Source organism: Danio aesculapii, chromosome 23, assembly GCF_903798145.1.
Source record: "Danio aesculapii chromosome 23, fDanAes4.1, whole genome shotgun sequence".
Taxonomy (NCBI): domain Eukaryota; kingdom Metazoa; phylum Chordata; class Actinopteri; order Cypriniformes; family Danionidae; genus Danio; species Danio aesculapii.
This window is the reverse complement of record NC_079457.1, coordinates 22353422-22379041: the sequence shown is the minus strand read 5'-3', so window position 1 is coordinate 22379041 and position 25620 is coordinate 22353422. Positions and strand designations below refer to the sequence as shown.

The window sequence follows — 25620 nt, the reverse complement described above, 5'->3', positions numbered from 1 at the left end:
AATTTAGCCTACCCAATTCACCTATACCGCATGTCTATGGACTGTGGGGGAAACCAGAGCACCGGTTTCCGCTGCATCCGCTCCGTAAAAGAGTGCTGGATAAGTTAGCGGTTCATTTCGCTGTGGCCCCGTATTAATAAAGGGACTAAGCCGAAAAGAAATTGAATGAATGAATGAATGGCCATAGTGTATGTGTGTGAATGAGTGTTCCCCATCCGCTGTGTAAAACATATGCTGGATAAGTTGGCGGTTCATTCCGCTGTAGCGACCCCTTATGAATAAAGGGACTACTAAGCCGATGCAAAATGAATGAATAATAATGTACTGCTAAGCATTTCATTATAGATTATCTGTTCATTAGTTTCACATCCCAAATATTGCCTTATACATTAATAAACAGATAAATTTGGTTATTTTTTGAAAAGTTGCTAATCTAACTACAGCATTGGTTAAGTTAGCAACAGTGAAACATCCCAAGCCTCTTTCATAGATATATACATAAAAATAAATAAAATATATATATAAATATCTATGAGCTTCTTTTACCTGCACCACGTTTGCGCCTGCCCCGAACGCTCTGTGTGCTGCTATTGGCCAAAAAGCACTTAGACTCGCCCTCAAACTCACACCATTGGTTAAGTCAATGCTGTTATTTCGGTATGCACAGATTTTTGTTTTAAAGGCACGGAGATGGTTTACATTTTGAGCTAAACCAGATTTCTAATGCATCAATTAAAAGTAAGCTGGGATATTTTCATTTTTATCATCGAAACATTACTTTTTTCTTCTTCTTCGAAACATTACTCACGTCAGAAGAGCACGCCAAATAAACGCGTCTGGCGTCATACACCACATGACACAGAATGACCAATGCTCGATCGGCTTCTTCCTGTACACGGAACTGATTGCGGATTTCTGGCAGGTTGGTCATGTTTACGTTTCTGTTCTGTTTTAAGTGAAAATCATCAGAAATTAAACGCGCAATAAGTGAAACAGCTTAAAAGGATTACGCCTGGCTTTCATATCTAAATTTGCAGTGCTTACTGAACACCATAGCAGCGCTGGGAAAGCTCGTGTTAGCTATATGGGTCTGATGTATTTTAGTATATTAACTAAAATACATCAAATTATCATTTGGTACATTAACATGTTACAAAATATGTTTTGTGCGTATGATAGTGCAGTTGTTAAGGTGTAGAAGTTCAACAACAGTTATTCCCTTAAGAAATAACATGCTCTGTATAGAAAATATTATCATTACCTTTTTAATGGTCAACAAGATATGGCACGTTCATTGTCATTGTAAAAATATGAACTTGATATAACTTTCTCAAAATCTAAATATGAAGAACCGTATTTCAATATTTTTATTATTTCAGGCCAGTTGTATATATTGAGATACAACAAGAAATAGAAAACTGTGATATATCACATACCAAAACATGTAGTGTAATGATATTTTTTAAAGCTCAATCATTTGAAAAAAAAAATCAGTGTACCCACAACACATTACAATATTTACAAATACAATGCAGTAAAATCTAATTACATTTGCAAAACAAAAAGTAAACCTTTAAATATCATATAAGCATGAATTTTCACCGCATCTGTAGAATGACTAAAACTTAAGCTTGACAGCTTTGTCTATATCAAAACTTACTCATGTGCTGCACTATTTTTATTTCTTCCATATTTTCCATGTTAGCCCATGGCAGACCAAAATGGGCACATTGATCTTGGCCCTCCAAGGGACACGGCTGCAGGTTTAGACTTCCCAGGTCCTCCTCCACCCATCTACACCTGCACTCTGACTCCTGAACTAGTAGCCAAGGCTCGGGATGAGCTTCAGGAGAAGCCTGAATGGAGGCTGCGGGATGTCCAGGCATTACGGGATATGATCCTGAAAGACCACCCTAATCTGAGGACCCGGTTAGACGATGCTTTTCTGCTGCGCTTCCTCAGGGCCAGGAAGTTTGATTATGACCGGGCTCTTCAGCTTCTCCTGAATTATCATGCCAGCCGGAGAGCCTGGCCTGAGGTGTTCCAGGACCTGAAGCCCTCCACAGTCAAGCACGTCCTAGAACTGGGCTTTCTCACTGTCCTTCCCAGACCAGACCCTCAAGGACGCTACATACTGTGTTTACGGCCAGGTAATGAATGAAATGTGCATGAATTCTGCTTATAGGATAACAAGATGTTTATTTGACATGAAAACCAAACATTTGGGTTAGATTTATTAATAATAAAAAGTCCAACACACTTGTAAAGCCTGGCATAAAAAGTAAATGTAATAGCTTATTGGATCCTGAGTACTACAGGCTACAAAATATCAACAAAATTTTTTTGTCTGTTATGATCACTGTGTCACTTTGTCAAATTATTCTTCTTGCACACTGGACAAGAAACCTTTCAGGCACATGTAAACAAGAGTAAGCAGTTCATAGAAATGGTTGTTGTCCACTATGACACACTATATGATGATATCCCATCACCACATGATAGTTGTTTTTTATAGTTGAATAGATAGTTTCCAATAGATAGTTGAATCCCAGTGTCACACTACATCAAATGGATTTTTGCCAAAACCAGACTGATATTGTGTAGATTGAACCTGAAATTAGACAAAATATGAAAAGGTTACAACATAAGTTTGCATTATGAAAAGTGCATATATGCATGGATGTGACGGAGGGTATGTCCTCTATACTTTTCAAAATCCTGATTGTGTCCAACCACTTTATATGATTTTTTTTACCTGCATGCCAAACAATCGTTTCAAACAGAGATGAAACACCAAGCATCAGATCACTTAATAAAACATCTGAGTTGGTTAATTCATTATATTACCTCAGGTCAGAATAATCATATTTTCTTTCAGACAGAATATGTCTACACTGTTGATGTTAGTCTAATGTTTAGATATTTTTACTGCACAGAAAACTTGTTAAGGTAATGTAAATATTTTTTTAACTAAAATAACTAAAATGGTTGTTTTTTATACATTAATAAAATGATGATGAACATTTTCATATAAATTGCTTACATATCAATTCCGCTGTTGTCTATATCTGCAATTAATACTACAAAATAATTCACACACAGTTCATAAAGTTCTTTTTCTCCTTTTTTGGACAATTTTAGGTTAGTTTGAAATATGTTTTGTTTAAATTAGCCCATTTTTCTCACTGACTTTTGTATCACAACAGTCCCTAAATACAGGTAAGTGCAGTAAATTGGATTTAAATCAACAAAAACTTTCCCCTATTCGATGTCCCCCCACTTTTAAAACCAAATTTACACCCTTGCATATATGCATATCAGTTGCCACATATGTTTTGGTGATATGATATTTAAATGCTTATAATGAAAAGCTCTGAAGTTGGTACTGTAGCAGCCAAACACGCATAATGCAGTGCAATTTAGTAATACCTCCATATTAAAATTTTTTTTAAATGAAATGATGGAAAAAACAGTAAATGTTGATGTTGAAAAATTACTAAAAATATATAACAATTACTCTTGGTATTGCTTTATAAAATTTAACAAAAATGTGTAATGTATCCCATGACCTGAAAGGAACATTTTAAGTTAAATTTGCCTTTTTTCTTTTGTAAAAAAAAAAAAAAAGTATAAACTAACAATTAGATTATAGAGAAAACATGTAAAAAAAATGTACATAACAGTTTTTTCAGCAATTGTTTATCACATTGATAATTTGGAAACATTACAGATTCATGTATCTGAGATGTTAATTAGACTTTATAGGGTTTAAAGCCTATGAAAGACTTTAGTGCTTCTGTTTTATTCAGAATGCGGCTCTTATTTAAATTCATACCTTTTTGTCTTTCCCTTTCCTAGGTAAATGGAAGCCTAACGATTACCCATTTGTGGACAACATTAGGGCTATTTACTTAACATTAGAGAAGCTGATTCAGCCTGAGGAAACCCAAGTAAATGGAATCGTTATCCTGGTGGATTATGCTGGAGTTGGCCTCTCTCAAGCTTCTAATCCAGGTCCACTTTTGGCAAAGAAAGTTGTCGGTATCCTGCAGGTAAATCAATGCAAAACTAGCTCAGTGATTAATTGTGATGCACTCGTTGAATTTGAGCATCAATCTGCTTCTTTTTGTTTTAGGATGGCTTCCCAATCAGAATAAAAGCTGTAAACATTATAAATGAGCCACGTATCTTCAAGGGTATTTTTGCAATAATCAAACCATTTCTGAAAGAGAAAATGGCAGAAAGGGTAAGTAATTAGCCACTATTTCTTGGAATTCTAAGTCATCTTTTAGCATACCAGATATATTTTCTGACCTGTACTTTTTAAAACAAATAAAATGATACTTTGATACTAACATACACAATGTTATTATATTATGAATAATTATTTAAAAAAATGGACAAATGAGTAAAATGTAGTGATTAGAAACATAGTGTAAATATTTGAGGATTTAAAATATCAATTAATTAGCATTTTGGGGCTGAAATGTGTGCATATCTTCTTATGTACAAAATAAATTGAGCTGCATTACACTTTATTTGATGCTAACACTCCCCTTTTCATCTTTGACCCGTTTGCACATTTACTTTTAGCAGAATAATACTCAAAAATCAAGGGTATGTCTATTTCCAACAGTACGTCCTTCACGGCTCAGACTTGGCCTCTCTCCATCGAGTCATTCCCCAGTCTGTGCTTCCTCAAGAGTATGGAGGAGTATCTGGAAGACTTGATATGTACGCCTGGTCCAGAACTCTGCTGGAGGCTGAGGAAGAGTTTGTGGTAGAGTTTTGTCAGCCCGATCCTCTGGAGGGCGTCATAATGCCGGACGCCCTGCTGTTTGAGGGTGAGCAAGGTGGCGCACATGGAGAGGACTCCTTCAGACATCTGCGCTCACAGCTTTATTATTGCTACTGACCTTCTGCCGATGTGCAGCTGGTTCTGTTGAAACGTTTGCTGAGCTATGACCAATTATGTATTCACAGGTCACCGTATGGGTCTGACTGTGTAATAGATCTGGTATCTAAAGCCATTCAGATGCAGGAAAATTTACGTATATTCATTGCTTTGGCTCAATCGGTTCACTCTGTATTTTAAAACCTTGGTTTAAATTCATTATCTGAGCTTAATATTATTAGCCATTGAACAAACATTCTGGGTTTTAATATATGATATATATCTGTATTTATTTTCAGTTATACAGTGAGTTTAGAAATGTTCAAATGGTTGTTTCAGCTTTACATGATTTTGTGTTATGTCTGAAAAATGCTTGCCTTAATTTAAGGTGAAGGGAAAATTATTAGTATTTGTTTAGTTAGTTAATCTTTTAGTCAGCACATTGGAAATACCTAAAAAAGAAAATTCTGTCATAATTTTCTCACCCTCCGCTTATTTCAAACCTGTTTGAGTGTCTTTTTTTCTGTTGAACACACAGGAAGATACTACGAAGAAAGTCCATTGTAAAGATGCTCTGATCGGTCGTTCGGAGATCGGTATCGGCTGATAATCAGATTTAATGACTTGATCGGTACTCACTGATCTGGCCAATCTCATGAACCGATCACAAGTGTTTGTGTTAGATTGAGATGAGCAAAATATTTGAATGACCTTTAATGTATTTAGGCCTTTTTAAATATAAGAACTAAAATAACTTCTGTGTTTTAGACAATGTTGCAAGTTCACTAAAACCTGGCTGGAAATATTGCATAAATAAAACATAAACAATATATTTTTTAACACGAACATTTAATAATATAACTTTTTGTAATATGCTTATTGCAATAAACAGTAGTTTATATGTCTGTTTCCTTTTAGGAAAGAAGTAATGGATTTATAGGTGTACATTTTGACTTTTTATGCATCAAATATGCGCTGCTAACTTTTTCTTGATTGAGATGGAAGATTCTTCTTCCATCATTTGCAGTGTTTCCAAATCGCATTGTTTGTCATTTTTCTTATCAGTTTTTTTGTTTCATCTATTTTCTGTAAAGCTGCTTCTGGCCATGACATGTTCACACCTAAATAGCTATAAGAGACACGTTTAAGGGATTATATGCAGCATTCTTAATTTATTCTCTTAGGTAAGGAGAGATCTCCACTTAAGTATCATACTTAGAGGGAAAACGTGCTTTATGCATTATGAAGCTTTAAAGCATTAGAATCTGTACTCTGTATCGGCCAATCACCATGACAAGGAATCGGTACTCGATATCGGCTACAAAAATCCTGATCGGAGCATCCCTAGTCCATAGTATTTTTTTTCCTACTATGGTTGTCATTAACTAATAGATTCCACAATTATTCAAATATCTTCTTTTGTGTTCAATAGAAAACAAGAAACCATAAAGGTTTAGAACAAGTTGACAAGTAAATTGTCATTAATTTAAATACGAAACAATAACTGCTAAATTTTAACTAAGTAATTTATTTTATCCTAACAGCCCTAAAATTAATTTGTAGTTTTTATGTATTTTACTGTTCGTGATTGTGCATTACTACACTAATTCACTGTTAACTTTTTGTACACCTTTGTTATAAGCTTTACAATTAGTGGGACACCAGATAGTTCTTCATTAAGATATAGTAAGCTTATACTTTACATTACAGCTACATAGCATTTTTAAAGTTGAGTGGCCAAATTCTCATTGTGTGTTTGTATATTGTCATTTGCCAAAAACGAATACATAGACATTAACTTTTAATGTTGTACAGACCCTGTACAGATAAATGTTTTTTTTATTATTATTTTTCAAAAAATTAAATGAAGAGATGTTATTTCATTTTTATCAAAGCACATTTATGCCTTAGTTTCAAGCCTTACGTTTGGTGTAAGTATTGTATCCATATATATATATTATAATTTAAGTATTTTATTATTTCTGTTTGTGGACACGGTCAATAAACACTATGATTTTCAGAATTAAGAGTTCATTCTCATTTTTCTATTGCTAAAGATTGATGTGCAGTACTCTCATCTACAAACATCAAATTTTCTCCCCACCGGTGCTACATATGGAACAATAGAAATATTTTATTTAAAAATAAATCTTTATTTTACAATCAAGTTCAGTAATGGAATAGTACATGTTAGCCAGCTCTTTAATGAGGAAGGTCTACTGCTGAGATACACAGAATTTCTCACAAAATGCAAAATTCCGGTAACTCCTAGAGTTTGCAATAACTATAGGTGCTATTCCTTCTGGATTATACATGCTTTTTAAAAGCAATACAATATCACTAGGAACCGTTCCCATTCCAGAACCAGTTAATACGCCTATTGGGTGAAATTTTTTTTGCTATAAACAAAACTAAAAACTAAAGAATAAGAGCTCTATTGCTCTGTTCCTGTCTTTACCCCTCCTGCTATCTCACATTGGAACAGTCTTTTTGACCATTTAAACTGGGAAAATATATGGTCCATACAGCAAAAAAAAAGTTTTTTTTTACTAATAAGTAGGCCCAAACAGAATCTGCGTGTGCAGAAATCCACAGATTTTTAGCCCATCGAGTCTATTTATTTACTTGTGTAAACGTGTGTAAATGTATATGTATTCAGTTTTTTAATTAATTTCAGTAATAATATTGACTAATATGAACGTGTTCATATGATTTATTTACAATACAGTTTGTAAAATAATATTTTCTGTCTTTTAGCAGATATATTATATGAGAGACTTTCTTTGTTTACCAAATAAGTGGATCTAGATGGATTTGCATTGAAAACATTAAATAAAAGTTAAAAAGCTTGTATTTTTATTTTATATGTTAAGCATTTAGTTTTTTCGGCATAAATCCGCAGATTTTTTTACTAAATTTTTTAAAAATTCAGCAAAAAAATGTCAGCAGATTCCGTTACTAATAAGGTAAAGGAAATACCTTTCAAATTATTACATAACATGAACCCTGTCCAAAAATTCTTAAAGAAAAGATTTGGATCAGACTTTGTCAGAAAAAAGCTGAAACTCTTCCTCACTTATTTGCAACTGTGTGTTCCAATTTTGGCAAGATGTTAATTTATTTATCTCAAATTTATCTCACATATTACTTCACAGAATTTTTCCAAAAGTAATTTTTGTTTTTTATACAAATTTTAATGTCTGCTTTATAATAAACTTAAATTTTTTAATGCAGATTTTATATTCACAAATGTAAATTTTCAAATTGCAAGCCAACATTTATAGCATTTAAACAATAGATTAAAATTTACTTGCTTACAATTCTAGATTCACTTAACAAGAAAGCACTCAAAACATATACAATTTGCATGACCTTTAATATGTATAATCTATTAAATCTCTAAATTGCTGTTATCTTCTTATTTTGCCATCAATTCACTCTCAATTTCTTTATCTATTATATATCTATCCTCAGATCAGTTATCCTATTGATATTTATTTATTTATTTGATTTCTGAAGTTTTTTCATCATATTTTCTTTTCTTTTTCATTCTTTATTGGCACCATTGTAAATAATCTAATGATTATTATTATAAATGTTGTGTACAATCTCTCTGTTATACAATAAATGTTAAAAAAGAGTGACGTGCAGTATTGTGTTTACCAGAAGATGGAGACATAAACCAGATGGCAAAAACTTCATCCACACACTTCCTTTCTTTCTATAGATGGCTTAAGGAATAGTTTATCTTCGCTGGTGGTGTAAAATTATCTTAAAATCATACGAACAGTTAAAACATCGAAGTAATATCGCTTTCAAAGTATGATGCTTCCAGGCGTGATTATTATACTTAATTAGCTTATGCATGCCTACAGCTGTGACTAAGTTGCCACATATTTATGACACAAACAATCACCGCAAGTGTGGCGTTTTAGCGGAAACTGACGTTACCATGGCAATTTTGTAAAGGTATTCAGCAGGCGAATTCACCAACCTGCACCCCAGCTTGAAGACTTTTCATAAATCCCCTAAAACAAACATTTTCAACATTTAAATCGTCTGAAATTTTACAATACAAGCAGCTTCCCGTGAACAATGCGAAGTGCTATTGTTGGTGATAGAGCAGACGAAGGGTGATTGGCTGTGGGATCTCTCCATTTTGGAAACAGCTGTTTAAAGCCCCTGTCCCTCTTTCTCATTGTGTTAAACTGACTGTCAGAGCAGCGTTGGATTTGACTGGGAATCACGGAACAGATCAATTGAAATCCGTCAAATCGGCGCGGGAATGCGGGAAGAGCTTTTGGAAATGAAGGGGAATCCCGACAAAGAGTGAATGGCGTTGTAACAAGTGGAAGAAAGTGAAGAGGATCAAGGTTAGTGCTCGATACTGTTGATGACGGGCGATTATTATAGTGACGTAGTTTTCGGACCTGTAACAACAGGCGAATGTGCAAATTTATTAAATCACCATTAAGGGTTGTTTTTTGTTGGATTAACGTTACGCAAAAATTTAGGTAAACACTGTGGTTGACTTGAGATTTGTTGCGCTTCTTTGACTTTAAAGGATTGAGGAGTAGGCTAATGATGCACTGTACAGTAAGGAGCTTATTTTGCTTATGTTTTTCATGTTTAAACGAAATTTAAATGCTCCATTTTCGTTCAAATATATAGCTGGGTTAAAAAAATGGCCAGGGTTGTTTTTCTTTACTTGGCTGTTGTTTACTACTAGCATTTTCAAGTGTTTTTGCTTTCATAGGCGAAACAGCTTTTGCCAATTTAAATCTTAAAGAAACAGTTCACCCTATATTGAGAATTTCTTCACTTTGTTGCAGTCAAGTATGATTTATGACGAATGTGGTGGAAGGGAGAATTTAAAGGGGTAGTTTTACTGCATAGTAATTTACGGACTATTTATTTTTGCTCTAGATATTTTGAAGAAATCTGAAAACCTATAACCATGGACTTCTATAGTATATGTTTTTTTTTCCCCTCGAAGGAAGTCAGTGCTTACAGGTTTCTTCAAAATAATCTCAAAAATAAATGTTCAACAGAAAATCATAAAGATTTGGAACCACTTGAACTGTCTTTTTAGGGACTGACAACTTTATGTACCTCTTTCTAAAAGAGTTAATAGTAACTGGAACTGTCATTCTGCCTGTCAACATGAAAATTAGCGAATGATGGTAAAATGTATATTTTTCGCTGTCCCATCATGCAAACCATTAGCTTTTTGTCAAGAGTCTTGACATTTTTATAATCTTTTATTTGCAGAAGGAGGGAGTGTGAGAGCTGTGTTTGACAAGTTCAGACACACTAAGAGATATAAATACTTCATGTAATCAAAACTGACACGTTTACTTTGTTAGAACTCTTGCTATTTTTGAGGTGAAAAATTAATCGATGCAAGTTAATCTATGTGAATAATTGTCATGGTAGTCTACTAAATGCCTGAAATATAGTTTCTCTTTGGAATTGCATTCCTGCTCTGATGACGTCAAACTGATGGATTGGACAGAATATCCCTAACCACACCCCTTCCAAAGTTAGTTTCCTGCAAATGTGAAATAGCTTGGAGGAGCATTAAAATAAAATCCTACCCTCTATTTAATATTGGTACACATTTACATTTTGTAGTTTAGCAAAAAAAAAAAAAAAACAAAAAAAAAAAAAAAAAGAGTCTCAAAAACGAGGATGAAAAACCAACAAAGGAGGAACAATAGGGAAAGTTCAGTTTAAGACAAAAAAAAAAAAAAAAAACCTGTTGCCATTTATTCTGCCTCATTTTTTGCAAGTCCCAGAAGCAATTTCTTTGGAATGCAATTTTGAGTGTGTTTTTTTTATTATTATTATTTTATTTATTTATCTCTCTATTGAAAGTGCATCCAAAAAAGTGTGTCAGGTGAGCATGTGTGATGTGTACACTTATGCATTTGGCAAACACTTATTCAATGCAACTTGTATCACAATTAGGGGTGTGGCGAGACATTTTGAGTGGCTGGGGCTCAAGTGTGACAAGTACAATGGGCATTTTTCCTATTTATTTAATTATTATTTTTTTATTAAAGTGAAAGTGAAAGTCGTGAAATGTGGTCAAGTATGGTGACCCATACTCTGAATTTGTGGTCTGCATTTTTTTCTAATCAAATATATTAAAGGATAGTTCACCCAAGAATTTGTTGTTGAACAATAAAATAAATGATTTTGAACAATCAATGTTAGACCACTATTGCCATTGACTTCCATAGTAATTATTTTTCTTACTATGGAAGTTCAACATAAACATTTTCTAAATATTTTTGTTCTACAAAAGAAAAGACACTGAAAAGGGTTTGGAAGAGGTGAATAATGAGTAAATGATGCCAGAATAAATTTTTTTGAAAGAACTCTCCCTTAATCCAACCCTGACATACCATTTTTAAAATTCCCTCACCAGGATTGTTTCATTTTTCAACAGATGTCTACGAAATAATCTGCTCACACAACTTGCGTGGTCTTTGGAATACACAAATTGTGTTACAAGAACAGGCTAAGACACAATGTGCTGGTTTCTTTTATGCTACTAATTTCAAGTAACATTAAATGTTCAGGATAAATGACCGCATAAAAAAGACATATTTTCACTACTCAGCTGTCATTTCTCCATTACAATAGCCTTTATTCTCATGATATAGTGCCTTGGTTAAACTTGAGCTAACTTATTACGTGGCTGTTCATGAGTCATGGATCCTAGCGAGACAAACTGACTATTAGCTTTTGGTCTTTTGGGTAATTAGCTGTAAAATTGAGCCACAGGTAGCTTTGTCTTTTGTTAATCCTTACTAACCTCAATGATATGCAGATGAATGATGGATGAATTAACTTCGGGGGCTCTGCTAAACATAGTGTGCGACTGTAACAGGGTGCTATGCAGGTAAACTTCACTCCACTGTACTCCCCTTACTCTAGTGACAAATTCTACAGAATGCTAGCATCCTCGTTAAAGTGCCCGCCTCCATGGAATAATTGGAACAGGTAGAAAGGAAGCAGAGCACTCCTGTGAGATGCGGAGGGGAACTTGACAGTCTCAATATTTCCTGACCTGACCTGATATTTGTTTTTTTTTTATTTGTTTGACAGGAAAAGCTTTCTGCAAACAAGCCGCCAAATCCCAAGAGCCTGATAGTACACGTTTCACACAATTCTGCAAGAGCCTGATAGTACACATCTTGCTTTTTCTTGGACTTGTTTTGAGACTTGATGTTACCATTTGAGCTGCATTAAGCGTGTATCTGTAGTTGATCCGTGTTTATAGGCCAGGGATGTCCAAACTCTGTGCTGGAGGGCCAGTGTCCTGCATATTTTAGCTCCAACCCAAATCAAACACACCTGAAGCAGCTAATCCAGCTCTTACTAGATGTACTAGAAAGTTCCAGGCAGGTGTGTTGAAGCAAGTTGGAGCTAAACTAAGCAGGACACCGGCCCTTCAGGACCGAGTTTGGACACCCCTGTTATAGGCAAATAAAGGCACAAAATCTCTTTTGCACATGCAATCATGTCCCTTCAGAAGACTTGCATTATATTTATTCATTTATTTTCCTGCAGCTTAGTCTCTTTATTCATCAGGGACCACCACAGCGGAATGAACCACCAACTTATCCAACATATGTTTTACACAACAGCTGCCCTTCCAGCTGCCAACCCAGTACTGGGAAACACCCATACTCACTCACTCACTCACACACATACACTACTGCCTATTTAGTTTATTCAATTCACCTATAGCACACGTCTTTGGAATGGAAGGGAAACTGACAGTTTGAAAGCATTCAAATTGTGGTTGTCGGGGAAATCAGTTGATGGAGCTGATGAAATGATTTGAAATGATGAAAGAACCTTATAGGAATAGTTCACCCTAAAAATTAAGATTGTCCCATAATTTATTCACCCTTAAAGGGAGAGTTCAATTCCATTTTCTCTCCATTTACTCACACTCAAGTGGTTCTCGAAACCAAGATATTCTGAAGAATACTGGAAAAAAGCAGCTATTGACATCCATAGTTCAAAAAAAAAAGAAAGTCATACACTCTTGATAAAAATACTATAGTAATTTATAGTAAATATTATAGTGTTTTTGAATCGTACTATAGTAAAGTGTATTATATAATAGTATTTACAACTCTTTAATGAATGCTACTGCACTATAAACCATTATGAACTGATAAACTCTAAGTACTGTAGTATCCTTTAAGTATTTGCTAAAGTGTTGTAATGTAGTCGTAGAAAACTTAGTACAGTATTGGGTAATTTGTTTATATTACTGTTGTTGTATTACCAGAGCAACTATAGAATTACTGCAACAGATACGTTTATAATATGGTCCAAAACACTACACTATTGACCATAGATATATAGACTAGATATCGCAAATGGACCCTGAGCATGCGTCAATAGCACCACCACATTTGTACAGTGCTCCTAGGACAAAAGTCATTCAACCACACTAATCAAGAATAAAGGCAATCTGAAGATGCTGGACTTTTCAACTGCGTACGGGTGTTGTAACGAGCAAACAAAGCATAAAGGCATAACATTTCGTAGATAAGATTTTGTTTACGTTTTTGTATGTTATGTACTTTTGTGCTCAACAAGTAACGTTATTGATGATAATACAGTCACTTACTGCAGTGACCAAGACAAAGTAGCAGCAAACATGGCTAAATACTAGGCTAGTTTTGTTGAATAAAATCGGCAAACAATGTAAATGAAATATGATAACAAGATGCTGATGCCAGAAACTTGTATTCTTGTCGACTAAGAGAAGTAAGGGCTAGTTTTTGAAGTAACCTATAAGGGTTCCTCATAACATGACAAGGCCTGGGCCTCAGTGCATATGTATATTAACCAAACTTCTTCTCGAGTGTGATATGTTTTGCATACAAATTAAGCATTTTTAACTTGAGCTCTGCTGCGAAACTTCCTGTGAGCACAAAATTTGCAGTTGAGAAGTCTTGTGCTTTTGACATTGTGCAGAGAATTGGTAGAAAAAGAGGACGTATGTATGGGTGCGGCCAATGGGGGACTGGAGAATGATTGACAAATTACGAAAAGCGTGAATCAGGAAATGAAAGTAGTTGTGCACCTCCTGAATGTAACTCTTGCATTGCATTGAGGATACCAGAATTCTGTGAATCGAATTATTCATTTGTATCCAATAAATTACAAAGATGTTTGACATTGAAGAAAAACCTCTCCTGCCTTTTTTTGAACACACATAGAATTGAATAGAGATTCCAACAGTATTGAATATAATGTTTTTTTATGTAAATTTATTGAGGGTAAATAAAATTATGCTATCACTTTCTTTTTTTAGTTGAATTATTCTTTTTTTAAAGATCTTCATTTGTGTTTTGCAGTACAGCAGTTACAGTATATGCGTTTGGGTTGACAGGAGTGTGAATAAATAATGACTGAATGTACATTTTTGTGTTCCTAGAGTTCAGCTGTATTGTAACAATACAAAGATCAGCCATGCTACTATCTGCGGTTAAGTCATATTTGGACATTTTTATTGTTATCGAGTGCCCTGGCGGCAGACTTGTGAACATGTGCCAAATACATTTCACAAATCGAATGTAATTGCATTTAGTGTAAGCTTGTGTGTGGATGACCAGTTTACTTGGATCTGTGTATTTAATATCCAAGATGGTCTGATACTGCTTCTTTCACTTGAAAGGAGTCAGTTGTCAGCTACATTCGTGGGAACAACATTGTGGACTTGATTCATTGAGGCGTTTTGATGAGCTGCACATCAACAATGAACAATCCGAAGCGGAGCAATCTTCAACAATCAGTTCATTGTCGTCAGCCTTTTTAATTTTTCATAGTCATGCGAGCTGTGCAAATGTATCCGGACTATTCGTCTGAAGCTAATTTTGCTGAGTGAATGTTAATATTTGATTCTACTTTGAACAGTAGGCTATATTAAATAGATTGATTGGCGTCCTAACGAACTTGTGACAAGTCACCATAAAATTATACTCTCTAATTATTGAATCACTCTCATGTCATTCTAAACCCATAAATCTGGTTCTTCAAATGAGTATATATGTGTATATATATATATTTATTTATTATTAATTTTTTATTTATTATTATTATTAATTTTTTATTTATTTTTTTAATCAAATCATGAAAGATTTCTGTCCCTCCATTGAAAGGCTGTTTGCCCAGAACTCTTGTGCTTTCAAACATTTGTAAAGAGAACAGAAATTAGTGTCCTGCAAAGACACCATCACTTTATATGATAAACGTATTGAATGTTTGTTTTATTCACACATAAACTACAACTGGGTGATTTAATCAACATGAAATCGCACATTTGTGTGATCAGTAGTAAATCACCTCCAAAGAAGACCAGAGGGAGGTCTCACGCAGAAACTCCAAACACCCACAAAGAAACCCAGTAAATCCCCATAAGAATGCATTTTAAACAGAATATTTAACTGGTTTCATTGATTCAGCAAGACTATCAATCACATAGCTATAGAACCATCTCACAAAAGGATTTATTTTAAACCTTTGAGTTATAAAGTGAGTTTGGAATAAAAAACACAACTAAATGTAGTGTTTTCATGATCATCTTTTACAACACAATCTATAGTTCATAGAATTGTGATGAAAACAGCTGTCATTATTACAGAATGGTTATCTTTTGTTATTGTCTAATCACAACCATTTTGAATGAGATTTAACATAAGTTGTCATTGAAATTCGTCTCTGCATGCATAGTAAATGATGCTCCATCTGAAAGCGCATGCTGGAGCTTTACTAGAACAACTAGTTTTTTTTCTATTGACAAACCCAGCTGCTCTTTCTGCTCTTTGTTTCTAGTGACATCTCCCTGCCAAATTACATTCCCGTTTGTATTCGCCAGCCGTCATAACGTTTGGTTTGGTTTTCAGTTTAGCATTTTTACCACAGCTGACAAAGTGTGCGTGAAAATCGCCTTTAATTTATCTCCCTGCCCTAACATTTAAACCTGATTGATGTTTATTTGAATAAAAACCTACATTAAAAAATTATATGTTTATCATTTAAACCAGTCATGTCCTCTTGGAAGACTTTAATTATAACCTCAAGCATTTGTCAACAGACTTTCCATGAGGGACAGAAATCTCTGTTTAGTATTAGTGTTTCAAATATACATATTTGTAAATAAAATTGTTAACACCAAGAATGTTGTTGAACAGTTAAACATATTTATTGGTTCTGTATTGAACTTAATTTGACTTCAACTGTCAGTTCTTATCGTACAACCAAGAAATCACTAGTGTCCTCCGCTCTAATGAGCTCAGCTGTCCTACTTACTATCTATGGCCTAACAGCTTCTCCAGCAACTTCTGTTTTGGGCCTCTGAGTCAAAATCTGTTATTCCAGCAAGTCATCATCGCTTGGCTTTCTCAGCAAGAGGGTGTTGATGAAATGGAAGGTAGTAGTACTCAAAGTTATGTTGTGACTATCATTTATCATTGTGATGTAGCAGAAGCATTATCATCCGCTGGCGTCACTCGATTCGGTAAGTGCTCTCTGGCTCTTTGCTTTTAAGTAAACAGTTCATTTGCATGACACGTCCAGGTCGAGCTATGGCAAGAATCTTTCCATCACTATTTGGGCAATTAACATGACATCGTATCCATCAAGGTCTTTTGTGGACGTTTTTGTTTCTATTTGTTTTTTTAATGAAGGTTTACTAGGCTGGTCTGATGAATAGGCTGTTTAGCGGTCTGACATTTTGATGATTCATGAATTTGAAATGAATAAATTAGTCTGTTCTGAGCAGAGGCTGTTTGTGGGGTCTGCACTGAAGCCGAATTAAACTCTTGAACTGTAAGCTTGACAACATCGTATTTGTTTTCCCAAAATAATTTGGTGTGCACAAATGATTTGATAGAATTGCAATGTCTTGAGGGCTTAATCAACAAGGCTGTTGATATAATAACATTATTGCTGGGAAGCAATTCCACGCTCGATTATAGCCGGCTAGGAGGGCTCTTCAGATTATTATTATTGCTATTACTCCACATAAAATTTACAGCTTTGTAGTTTCAATGCAGTGAAATACATACTGCTTAATATATCTTCCTGGAATTTACACAACTGTTGCTGAGTGAATAAGGGTTTGACACCATGCGAAACATGGTTCACTTGAAGTCCTGCTGTGTTGTTTTGTTTGTTTTTATTTGCATGCCATTGCACTAAGCTTTTATTATTATTTTTTCTTTAGTTTCTTTTTCTTGTTTAAATAAATGTAGAATAGTGGTTTGTATTTTTTGCTCTTATTTCCTTTCACAAGTTTCATTATAGGCAATTTTGAGGATTGTAAACAACAACAATGGTCTTAATGTATTTCCTGTTTTACATTTTTAATTTCCATAGCTTCTGAGAATCCAAAAATGTCCACATATTGATAAATAATATTATGATGGGTGTTTTAATGTGAAGATATGATTGAATTGCCTCTTGTTACTGTTATGAAATAGTATGATAACAAGCAGGAAATGTTCATGGGCCAATGACATCACATTGAAATGGTCTAGTAAAGTTAAAGTTTTACAAACCAATTTCAAGAGAAGCATGTGACGGGATTGATCGTGACTGGTCTCTCATCTGTAATCATTAGTAAGCCATCGGATCATTCCAAACTCACTATAAATAGCCCGATTAGCATTACTCCCTAATTTTAGTTTTTTTTGAAGAATCCACCCCATCTCCCCTTTCCTCCTTTACCAAGAGGAGCTCTCGAGAACTACCTGATCTCATACCCCTTACATGCTTATTGACCAGGCAGGAGACCTGGGCTCTATTATCTCCAAGCTCAGGGTTCTCTCCGGCGACAGCATGCCAAACCTGCTATTATTAACAAAGAATATCTGTGTGAACTCTTGAATTATTATTATTATTATTATTATTATTATTATTATTATTATTATTATCATCATCATTCTTTATTTATTAATAACCCTGATCTATATTTACTCATTTTGTTCTGATAAAGATGTTTCTCACAAATTCTTCACAGCTGTTCCCTCTTATTCATGTAATCTGCATAATCATAATGAATTAGCATACACTTTTTTTTTCTTTTTTTTTTATTAATTTTTTTTTTTTTGCTGTTGCACTTGGGTACTTAAGGTGCTCATTTTAGCTTTTGCTGTGTAGAATTAGTACAAATAAATTGTAATAATAATGATTATTCCTCAGTCATGTCCTTGAGCACAGAAGAGCACATTGAATTGCAAAATGTAGGTCAAGAGACTCTTGCAGTGCTTTTGACCATCTGTTTATTCATTTATTTTCATGTTTATATAAAAGAATCTCCACTTGGCTGCAAAAAAGCTTCTCTAATTTGTTTTATGGCACTTCTGTAGACGCTGTGGGACTTGCACAGTCTGTAAATGATTATCAGTATGCATAAAAAGCATTAACTATTACAGATCTTATTTTTAGATTATTATTATTATTATTATTATTATTATTATTATTAAGTTTTATATTTTAATGATAATATATAGAAATATAATAAATTAAATATTTTAGTTTTGTAATTGTTAGTAACATTATTGTTGTTGTTGTTGTTTATTATTATTATTATTATTATTATTATTATTATTATTATTATTATTATTATTATATTCCAATTACAACAATAAACAATTACAAAACTAAACATTTAATTTTATTATATTTCTAAATATTATAATTAAAATATAGAATATACTATTATTATTATTATTATTATATTACTCTAACAATTATAAAACTAAATATTATTTTTAAAATATTTTTATATATTATTACAATATAGAACTTAATAATAATAATAATAATAATAATAATTTCTATATTTTAATGATAATATATAGAAATATAATAATTAAATATTTAGTTTTGTAATTGTTAGATTATTATTATTATTATTATTACTTCATATTAATGATGAGTATTATTAATTATGAGAACCACATTTTACTTTGTGCAAAACGTTTGTGCTTATTCTGACAGCAACATTACCTTAATCCGGTTATGGCAATTAGATTCACATGCTCACAACCCTCTTACATCACTGAAATATGATCAAATCCTGATATTATTTAGAATTTTCATGTCCACGTAGACCTGCTCGATGTGGCTTTCATGTGCTTCTACGCGGTCTATGTCTAAAGCCGTTGGTCAGATTCATTCAGGCTGTCATTCACCATTTGAAAGCTTCTCTCAGGATACGTTTGGCTTGTTTTTCTCTCTTCACAACTCAGAGCAAATCAAATCACTTTACGCCCACATCCTCCCTGATATGTGGGAGAGAGGCGTGCTGCAGCTGTGTGGGATCCGTTCGCTGCGGAGAGAGAGAGGGAGAGAAAGAGAAGAGGCAGACAGAAAGACAGAGAATGAGAGGAGGCTCTCTTATAAACACCAGGATCACAGGACGCCGCTTTCTGCTTCTCGCATGGACTAAAATAAAGCTGCCTTTATTCGAGTCCTCGGAAAGCTTTGTAGCAGCATGTCATTAGTGCTCGGAGTGCGTTCGGTGAGTAATTGAAACTGTGTGCTGCGAGTTTGGATAATGGTTGTTAGCTTGAAGTGAGAACGGGTAAGAAAGGGTTAAGGATGGGGCAGCGTAAAGAGGAAACGTGCAGTGACAGGTGGTCTTTAAGACTTAACAGCTGTTCGGCTTCATTTGCTTGTCCGGGATGTTTCTTTTTAATTGCTGTCTGGATTTTGGTGGCTGTGGGCATTGGGTGGAAGAGCTCGCCTACATGTGACTAAATCTTTAAACTGTTGGAAAATAATGTGTGTTACTGCTGGAGATGTTTCAATGTGAGGTCAGTTTCTTTTCACACATGAATGCTGAACACCATTAAAGGGTATTGTTGGAGTGCCAGCGAGGATAAAATCCAATTTATTCACAGATAAACATTGATCAGTAAACATGAAGTCAAACTCAGCCATACTTGCTTGATGCAAGACAACAAACCTCATTCGTTCTTGGGCATCAATCAAGCTTCTATGACACCATTTAAATTCTGTAAACGTTGTTAGCTGATCATTGTTTAGATGCGAATAAAAGGCTATAATAAATCTGCTTGGGCGACATGGTGGTTTAGTGGTTTAGCACTGTCGCCTCACAGCAAGAAGGACGCTGGTTCGAGTCCCAACTGGGCCAGTTGGCATTACTGTGTGGAGTTTGCAGCTGGAAGGTTTGCAACTGGAGGGGCATCCGCTGTGCAAAACATATGCTGGATAAGTTGGTGGTTCATTCCGCTGTGGTGACCCCTGATGAATAAAGGGACTAAGCTGAAGAAAAATAAATGAAGGAATGATTAAATGAATGAATCTGCTCATTTTGTAAGACAATTGGGTCTCTTTAGAAAACTTGGTGGGAAGCCCTTGCTTCTTTTGAATTTTAACATCTTTTATTTAATGATTTTCCAAGAATTAGGGCTGCAGGATAAATCAACAAAATCTTTTTTTTTTTTTTTTTTTTTTTTTTTTTGTGATTGTCATGCACATCTTTTGAGTGAAGCACGGTTGTGTAAATAAGTAAAGTAATAAGTAAGTAAATCTTCGTAAAATCAAACTGCGTGTAAAGTCTGACATCACACGACACAGCTTCCGGGTTCAATTGCGATATCAAACTGTACAGGGAGACCCAACAAAAATTACTAACAAGTGTTTACAAAGCGCTGCATGTAATATGTTTAATAATCATGATCGTAATATTGATATCCATGCCTGCTATCAGATGGACAGAATGCGATTCAGTTTTTGGAAATTGTTAAAATATTGGTCTCTGTGATGCAGAAAGTCAAGAGACTGTTGTAAACTCCATGAAAAATTTCATTTTTATGTGCGATAAGACTAAAAAGTGGTTAAAAAAAGGCCATTTTCTCTATTCAAATGAGTAGCAGCTAGGAACCCTGGAATAGTATGCCTTGCGTCATGATTTAAAGATTCCGTGAAGTGCTTTGAAATGTGCATTTTGATTTAATGTTTGGCATAATCTCACCTGAAATGTGAAGAAAGGGTGGGTGAGTAGCTCCTCCCCTTTGAAAAACCAGCCAATAGCGGTTTGTTTTATCACAGCTCTGCCAATGAGAGTGGTTGAGCTCAAGCACATAAAAAAAAAATCAAATGAGAAGCGTCTTGAAGGAGGCAGGGCATGTCAGATACTAGAGAGCATTTGATTAGTCAAGATCTGATGAGAAACTGAAGTATGTTGTTGATCCATTAAGATGAAAGGGACAAAATAGAAGCTTTGGATGTTTATTTTGTCACTGTTTTGGAGCACACTAGCTTATAGATATCCTTAACTAAAAGACTAATAAATAACATCTATATTTTTTATTTTAAGTTAAGGGGACCATTAATATGCAGAGTACATCCAGGAGAAGCTCAGGAAATCTCTAGCAGTTTGTGAATAAAAAGAAGATTTAACTGCTTTTAATGATGTTAAATCAATGTGATAAACACACTAAAACATGACAACAAACCGTATAGTTTATAGAGCTATTATTCTTCTAATTTTCCCGATAGCAGGGATGCAATGCCTTTGTTACCACTTAGAATACTATGGGATATGCTGTATGCCTTATTTTGTGTAAAAGCCACATAATTTCACTGAAGGATTTAGTTTAAACTCTGCTGAAATTGTGACATGAGTTTGGAGTAAAAACATCAGAATATTTGGTATATCCATATGCTTGAGGTTTTAACATTAGCAGCATTTACTCTACACAGGCCAGTAGTTCACTGAGAAGCTATGCAAATAGGTTGTCAATATCGTAGAATGATTATCTCGGATTTTAATATTGCAATATTTTGCTTAGCTTGACAGTGAACCATAGTAAACTCCATCTAAATCCACATACAGTTTACTACTGATAACCAGAACCTGTAAGATTTACCGACAAAATGCATGATAATCGCATACAATTCATTATGCAGTCCTAGCAAGAATTTAGATTAAATAGACTATTTTAAATATGTATTTGTGTTTTGCAACAAACTTTTGGGGGCCTTAAAATCCAAACTTGTGAAAATGGGTTTCATATTGTTTTGGGACTATTATGATTCCATATATATATATATATATATATAAGCAAAAAAAGAAGCAAATTCGTAAAACTGAGACTTTTGCAGTTGCACACATTGAGTTCAGTCTCGACTGTAGGTATGCGCAAATACTTCACAACATAAAAGACAATGGAGTATCGCATGACCGTATGTGTAGTGCTACTTTACACAAGTGACATCGGCCTGACATGCATAATGCAGCGCTTTGTCATTTCAGCTGATCCTTTTGAAAGGAGATTTGTTTTGACAACCTGATCATCTCTATGCAAAACCTGCCACTTAAAAGTAGAATTCACCAAAATGAAACGTGTCATCATTTATTCACCCTCATGTCCAAAACGGTATGACCTTATGTGAAACACAAAGATACTTTGAGTGACCATTTTTATCAATACATTGAAAAGAAGTGTGGTCCAAACAACAGCAGCAATGACAGAATTTTACATTTATAGGTGAATTTACCCTTTAAACATAGTATGTATACAGTATATGTAATCTATTCTTGTCTGTCGACACACCAGATGCTCAGAGGTACAGTGCTTCTAGTTCTGTGTATCGTCCTCTCTCTCTCTTTCCCTCCCTCACAGTCAGACCTCGGGTGCAGGAGAAGGACATAAACGACAAGGACAGACGTTCCACCTGCTTCCTGTTAAGGCCATGTGTTGTTTAATGCAAGAGCAGAACTGGATGTTTGTAGCAAGGTCCTGTCAAAGAGACAATATCCTGCCCTACAGACGGATAGTTCAGCCAGAAATGAACAGTTTGTCATTATTTACTTGCCCTCGTGTCAGTCCAAACCATGATGTTTTTTAAAAAAAAGATTTTACATGGATCTTTTCCTTAAGTTAATGCGAAAATCTAAAGAATCTCTGTTGCAGCTGTCATAACAGATGTGACCATTATGATGTCCAGCTCGCCTATAAAATACTCAAGACATTTGATGTCAGATGTTATGATGGCGGCCTATTTTTCATTTTACAGAGTTACAGCTGAGGAGAATATTTCAGTGACTTTTATTTCAGTCTGTTCCTGAAGCTTGGAATATGTAATGTTGAGTGAGTATAGACTATTTTTGGTGCTATTAAGAAATATAATATAATATAATATAATATCCCGAACAGGGTTTTATTTTTTACCTAGAGTCCGAGTCATTTGATTTTGAGTATCTACCAATCCGATACTTCTATAATACATAAAAACAATAAAGCAAAGCGAAGAAACCGATCCTGGATGTTCCTTATTTTTAATTTAATTCACCTTACTTTAACATTCTGTGAGGTAACTTGAACATTCAAGTAATAATTAACAGAAATTCTTCACTTTTGGACTTTAGTGCAGCAGTAAATATAAAAAAAATAAAATAAATGGCACCTCAACTGAAAATACCCGACAGGCAATCCTAAGTTTAGGTCTTACAGGTTGCTATGACAATGTTCTCATGATCAACTTTATAATACCTCCAGACTGCAGACATACTCACGCTTTCCACTTCAAGTTTCTGTTCTACTTTCCCAGAATTTAACCAATAGCATCTCTGCCACAAAGTGATGTCATGCCCCACGCGTTGCTGATTCTGTGTGAATTCAAGAAAGAGGTCTAACTCTGTGATCAGCAAGTAACGTCTGAATTCGAGTCTGAAACCGATATCCGATCACGTGATCGGATCTGGACACCCCTTATAATATAATATAATATAATATAATATAATATAATATAATATAATATAATATAATATAATATAATATAATATAATATAATATAATATAATATAATAATAAAATATTATGTAATATAATAATAAAAAGTTGGACTATAATATGTGTAAATAGCACCAAAATAGTCTCTAGTGTAGTCTCAATATTTTACAGTAAAATACTGTTAATAATAATGTTACAATATTTTAATCCCATGTGTGAACCGGTAAACAATGACCGAAACTCTTGTTTTCCTGATCCGCTTTACCATTGCTAGTAACACACAAAGATTTATTAGTTTCTTTACATGTAAGGAGCTTGTTTATTATAGGCATTGTCTCTGTGCCAGTGTTTGTGCAGTTTGTAATAGCAGGGTGCAGAGGATGGCGAGCATATTTCAGCATGTGGCATTTGGTTTGGATAGGTACTGTAATTTGTGTGGAAACCATTCATTTTCCTAGCAGTGTGATTATTTTTGGGAGGCATGCGACCTTTTGACTGCTTGTAGGAAAAGCGTTTTCCTTTCCATAAAGTGCTGAAAACCTTCAATCTTTAAAGGTTTAGAGCCCATTTTATAGTTGTTACTCTTGTACAGTGTTTAGCTTAAAGGTTACTTGTTCATAACAGTTGACTAATGGCTATGTATGCCTATATATGCAAAGCCTCCCTGATCGCATTTTAAGTCACTGAAAATCTTCCCGTTCAATGTCAGACTTGAATCTCATTTATTCATTGTTCGGGTATGTTGATATCATATCAGTGTACTTAATAAAAGGTTTTGTGTGGTGATGGTGTTTAAACAGATCCATGAAAATGACTGAAGACTGTGTTATAGTAGTTTATAAAGAAAGACCGTCCTCACAGAGTTAGTCCGGTTGTACTTTGTGTGTTTTTTTTTCTTATCTACTATTCACGCATGTATCTATATTCTGAACACAAAATCCACATGCTCATGCTATTAGAGGTTTGAGAGAAACATGTTTTATTAACTTAAAGGATTCAGAGAAACATACATCAGCATTATTTTTTTTCAGTCTTTCTCTTTTGCTATATAACCACCAACACCCAAGCAGCTTTTGTTTTATTTACACATTTCAAGGTCTGAACCCAAACATAATTACAAAGGAGATGATGATGATGATGATAATTGTAGATTTTTACAATTGTATTGCTATTATTAGTGGAGATACTGGCATTTTAGAAGAGGTTTTCAGATATTTCCATTTTCGAGTTCCCAAAATGCATTGTTACTGTATGCAAAAGAAGGTCAGTATATGTGAATGTTCTTTTTGTTGTTGCTGAAAATCTTCTTAAGTCTTATTTATGCACTTTTAATTTAAATGAATATTCAAATATGGGGCATCACAAGAGATCACTATTAGTCAGTTGCATGAGTTTCAAAATTGTTATTGCTTAAGGTTAAATTGTTTAAGAACTATTTTAATAGTCAGTTGCCATGGTCCTTCTTCTTTTTTTTTCTTTTTGAGCTTAACATTCCCTATTTATTTACATCGCTGAATGTTGTTTGAATATTCAGATTTTGCAGATTATTAGTCACGAGTTACCTTTTTAAAATCAATGATGTTTAGCACTTATAACTTTTAATATAATTGCCTTTTAACCTGGTGTAAAACATCATTATTAGTAGTAAATTACAGTATTTTTTTAGAGGGGTGGTCCGGAGTGTATTTTTAAGGCTTAGTTGTGTTTATAAGTTGCCAAGGAATGTGTACTCATGCTTCATTTGTAAAAAAAACATCACGTTATTTTTTTATTATAATATCTTACTTTGATTATATACAGCTCAGCTAACATGAAAACGGGTGTCATATTTCCTAGTTCCTCCAAAAGACCACCTCTCAAGAGGCTCTGATTGGTCAGACAACATAATGTGCTGTGATTCACGGATCAGCTCCCCATCAC

At 34.3% G+C, this 25620-nt stretch overlaps 2 protein-coding genes across 4 annotated transcripts in view; both read left to right on the top strand.

The window, feature by feature from the left end:
- The first annotated feature begins 850 nt into the window (after window positions 1-850).
- ttpal (tocopherol (alpha) transfer protein-like) lies at window positions 851-6855 on the top strand. The gene is made up of 5 exons (XM_056449933.1): window positions 851-922; window positions 1706-2150; window positions 3859-4052; window positions 4136-4246; window positions 4637-6855. The coding sequence occupies exons 1-5, from the start codon at window positions 854-856 to the stop codon at window positions 4913-4915; spliced, it is 1098 nt and encodes a 365-aa protein (XP_056305908.1). The 5' UTR covers window positions 851-853; the 3' UTR covers window positions 4916-6855.
- A 2060-nt stretch (window positions 6856-8915) lies between these two features.
- Window positions 8916-25620, top strand: part of pkig (protein kinase (cAMP-dependent, catalytic) inhibitor gamma) — a 48681-nt gene continuing 31976 nt past the window's right edge. The window contains exon 1 of one of the 3 annotated variants that reach the window (XM_056450010.1): window positions 8916-9267. The gene's annotated coding sequence lies outside the window, so the exon portion shown is untranslated. Of the gene's footprint in view, window positions 9268-9399; window positions 9491-19273; window positions 19458-25620 lie in introns of those variants that run through there. The other 2 variants (XM_056450012.1, XM_056450011.1) reach the window with 2 other exon arrangements.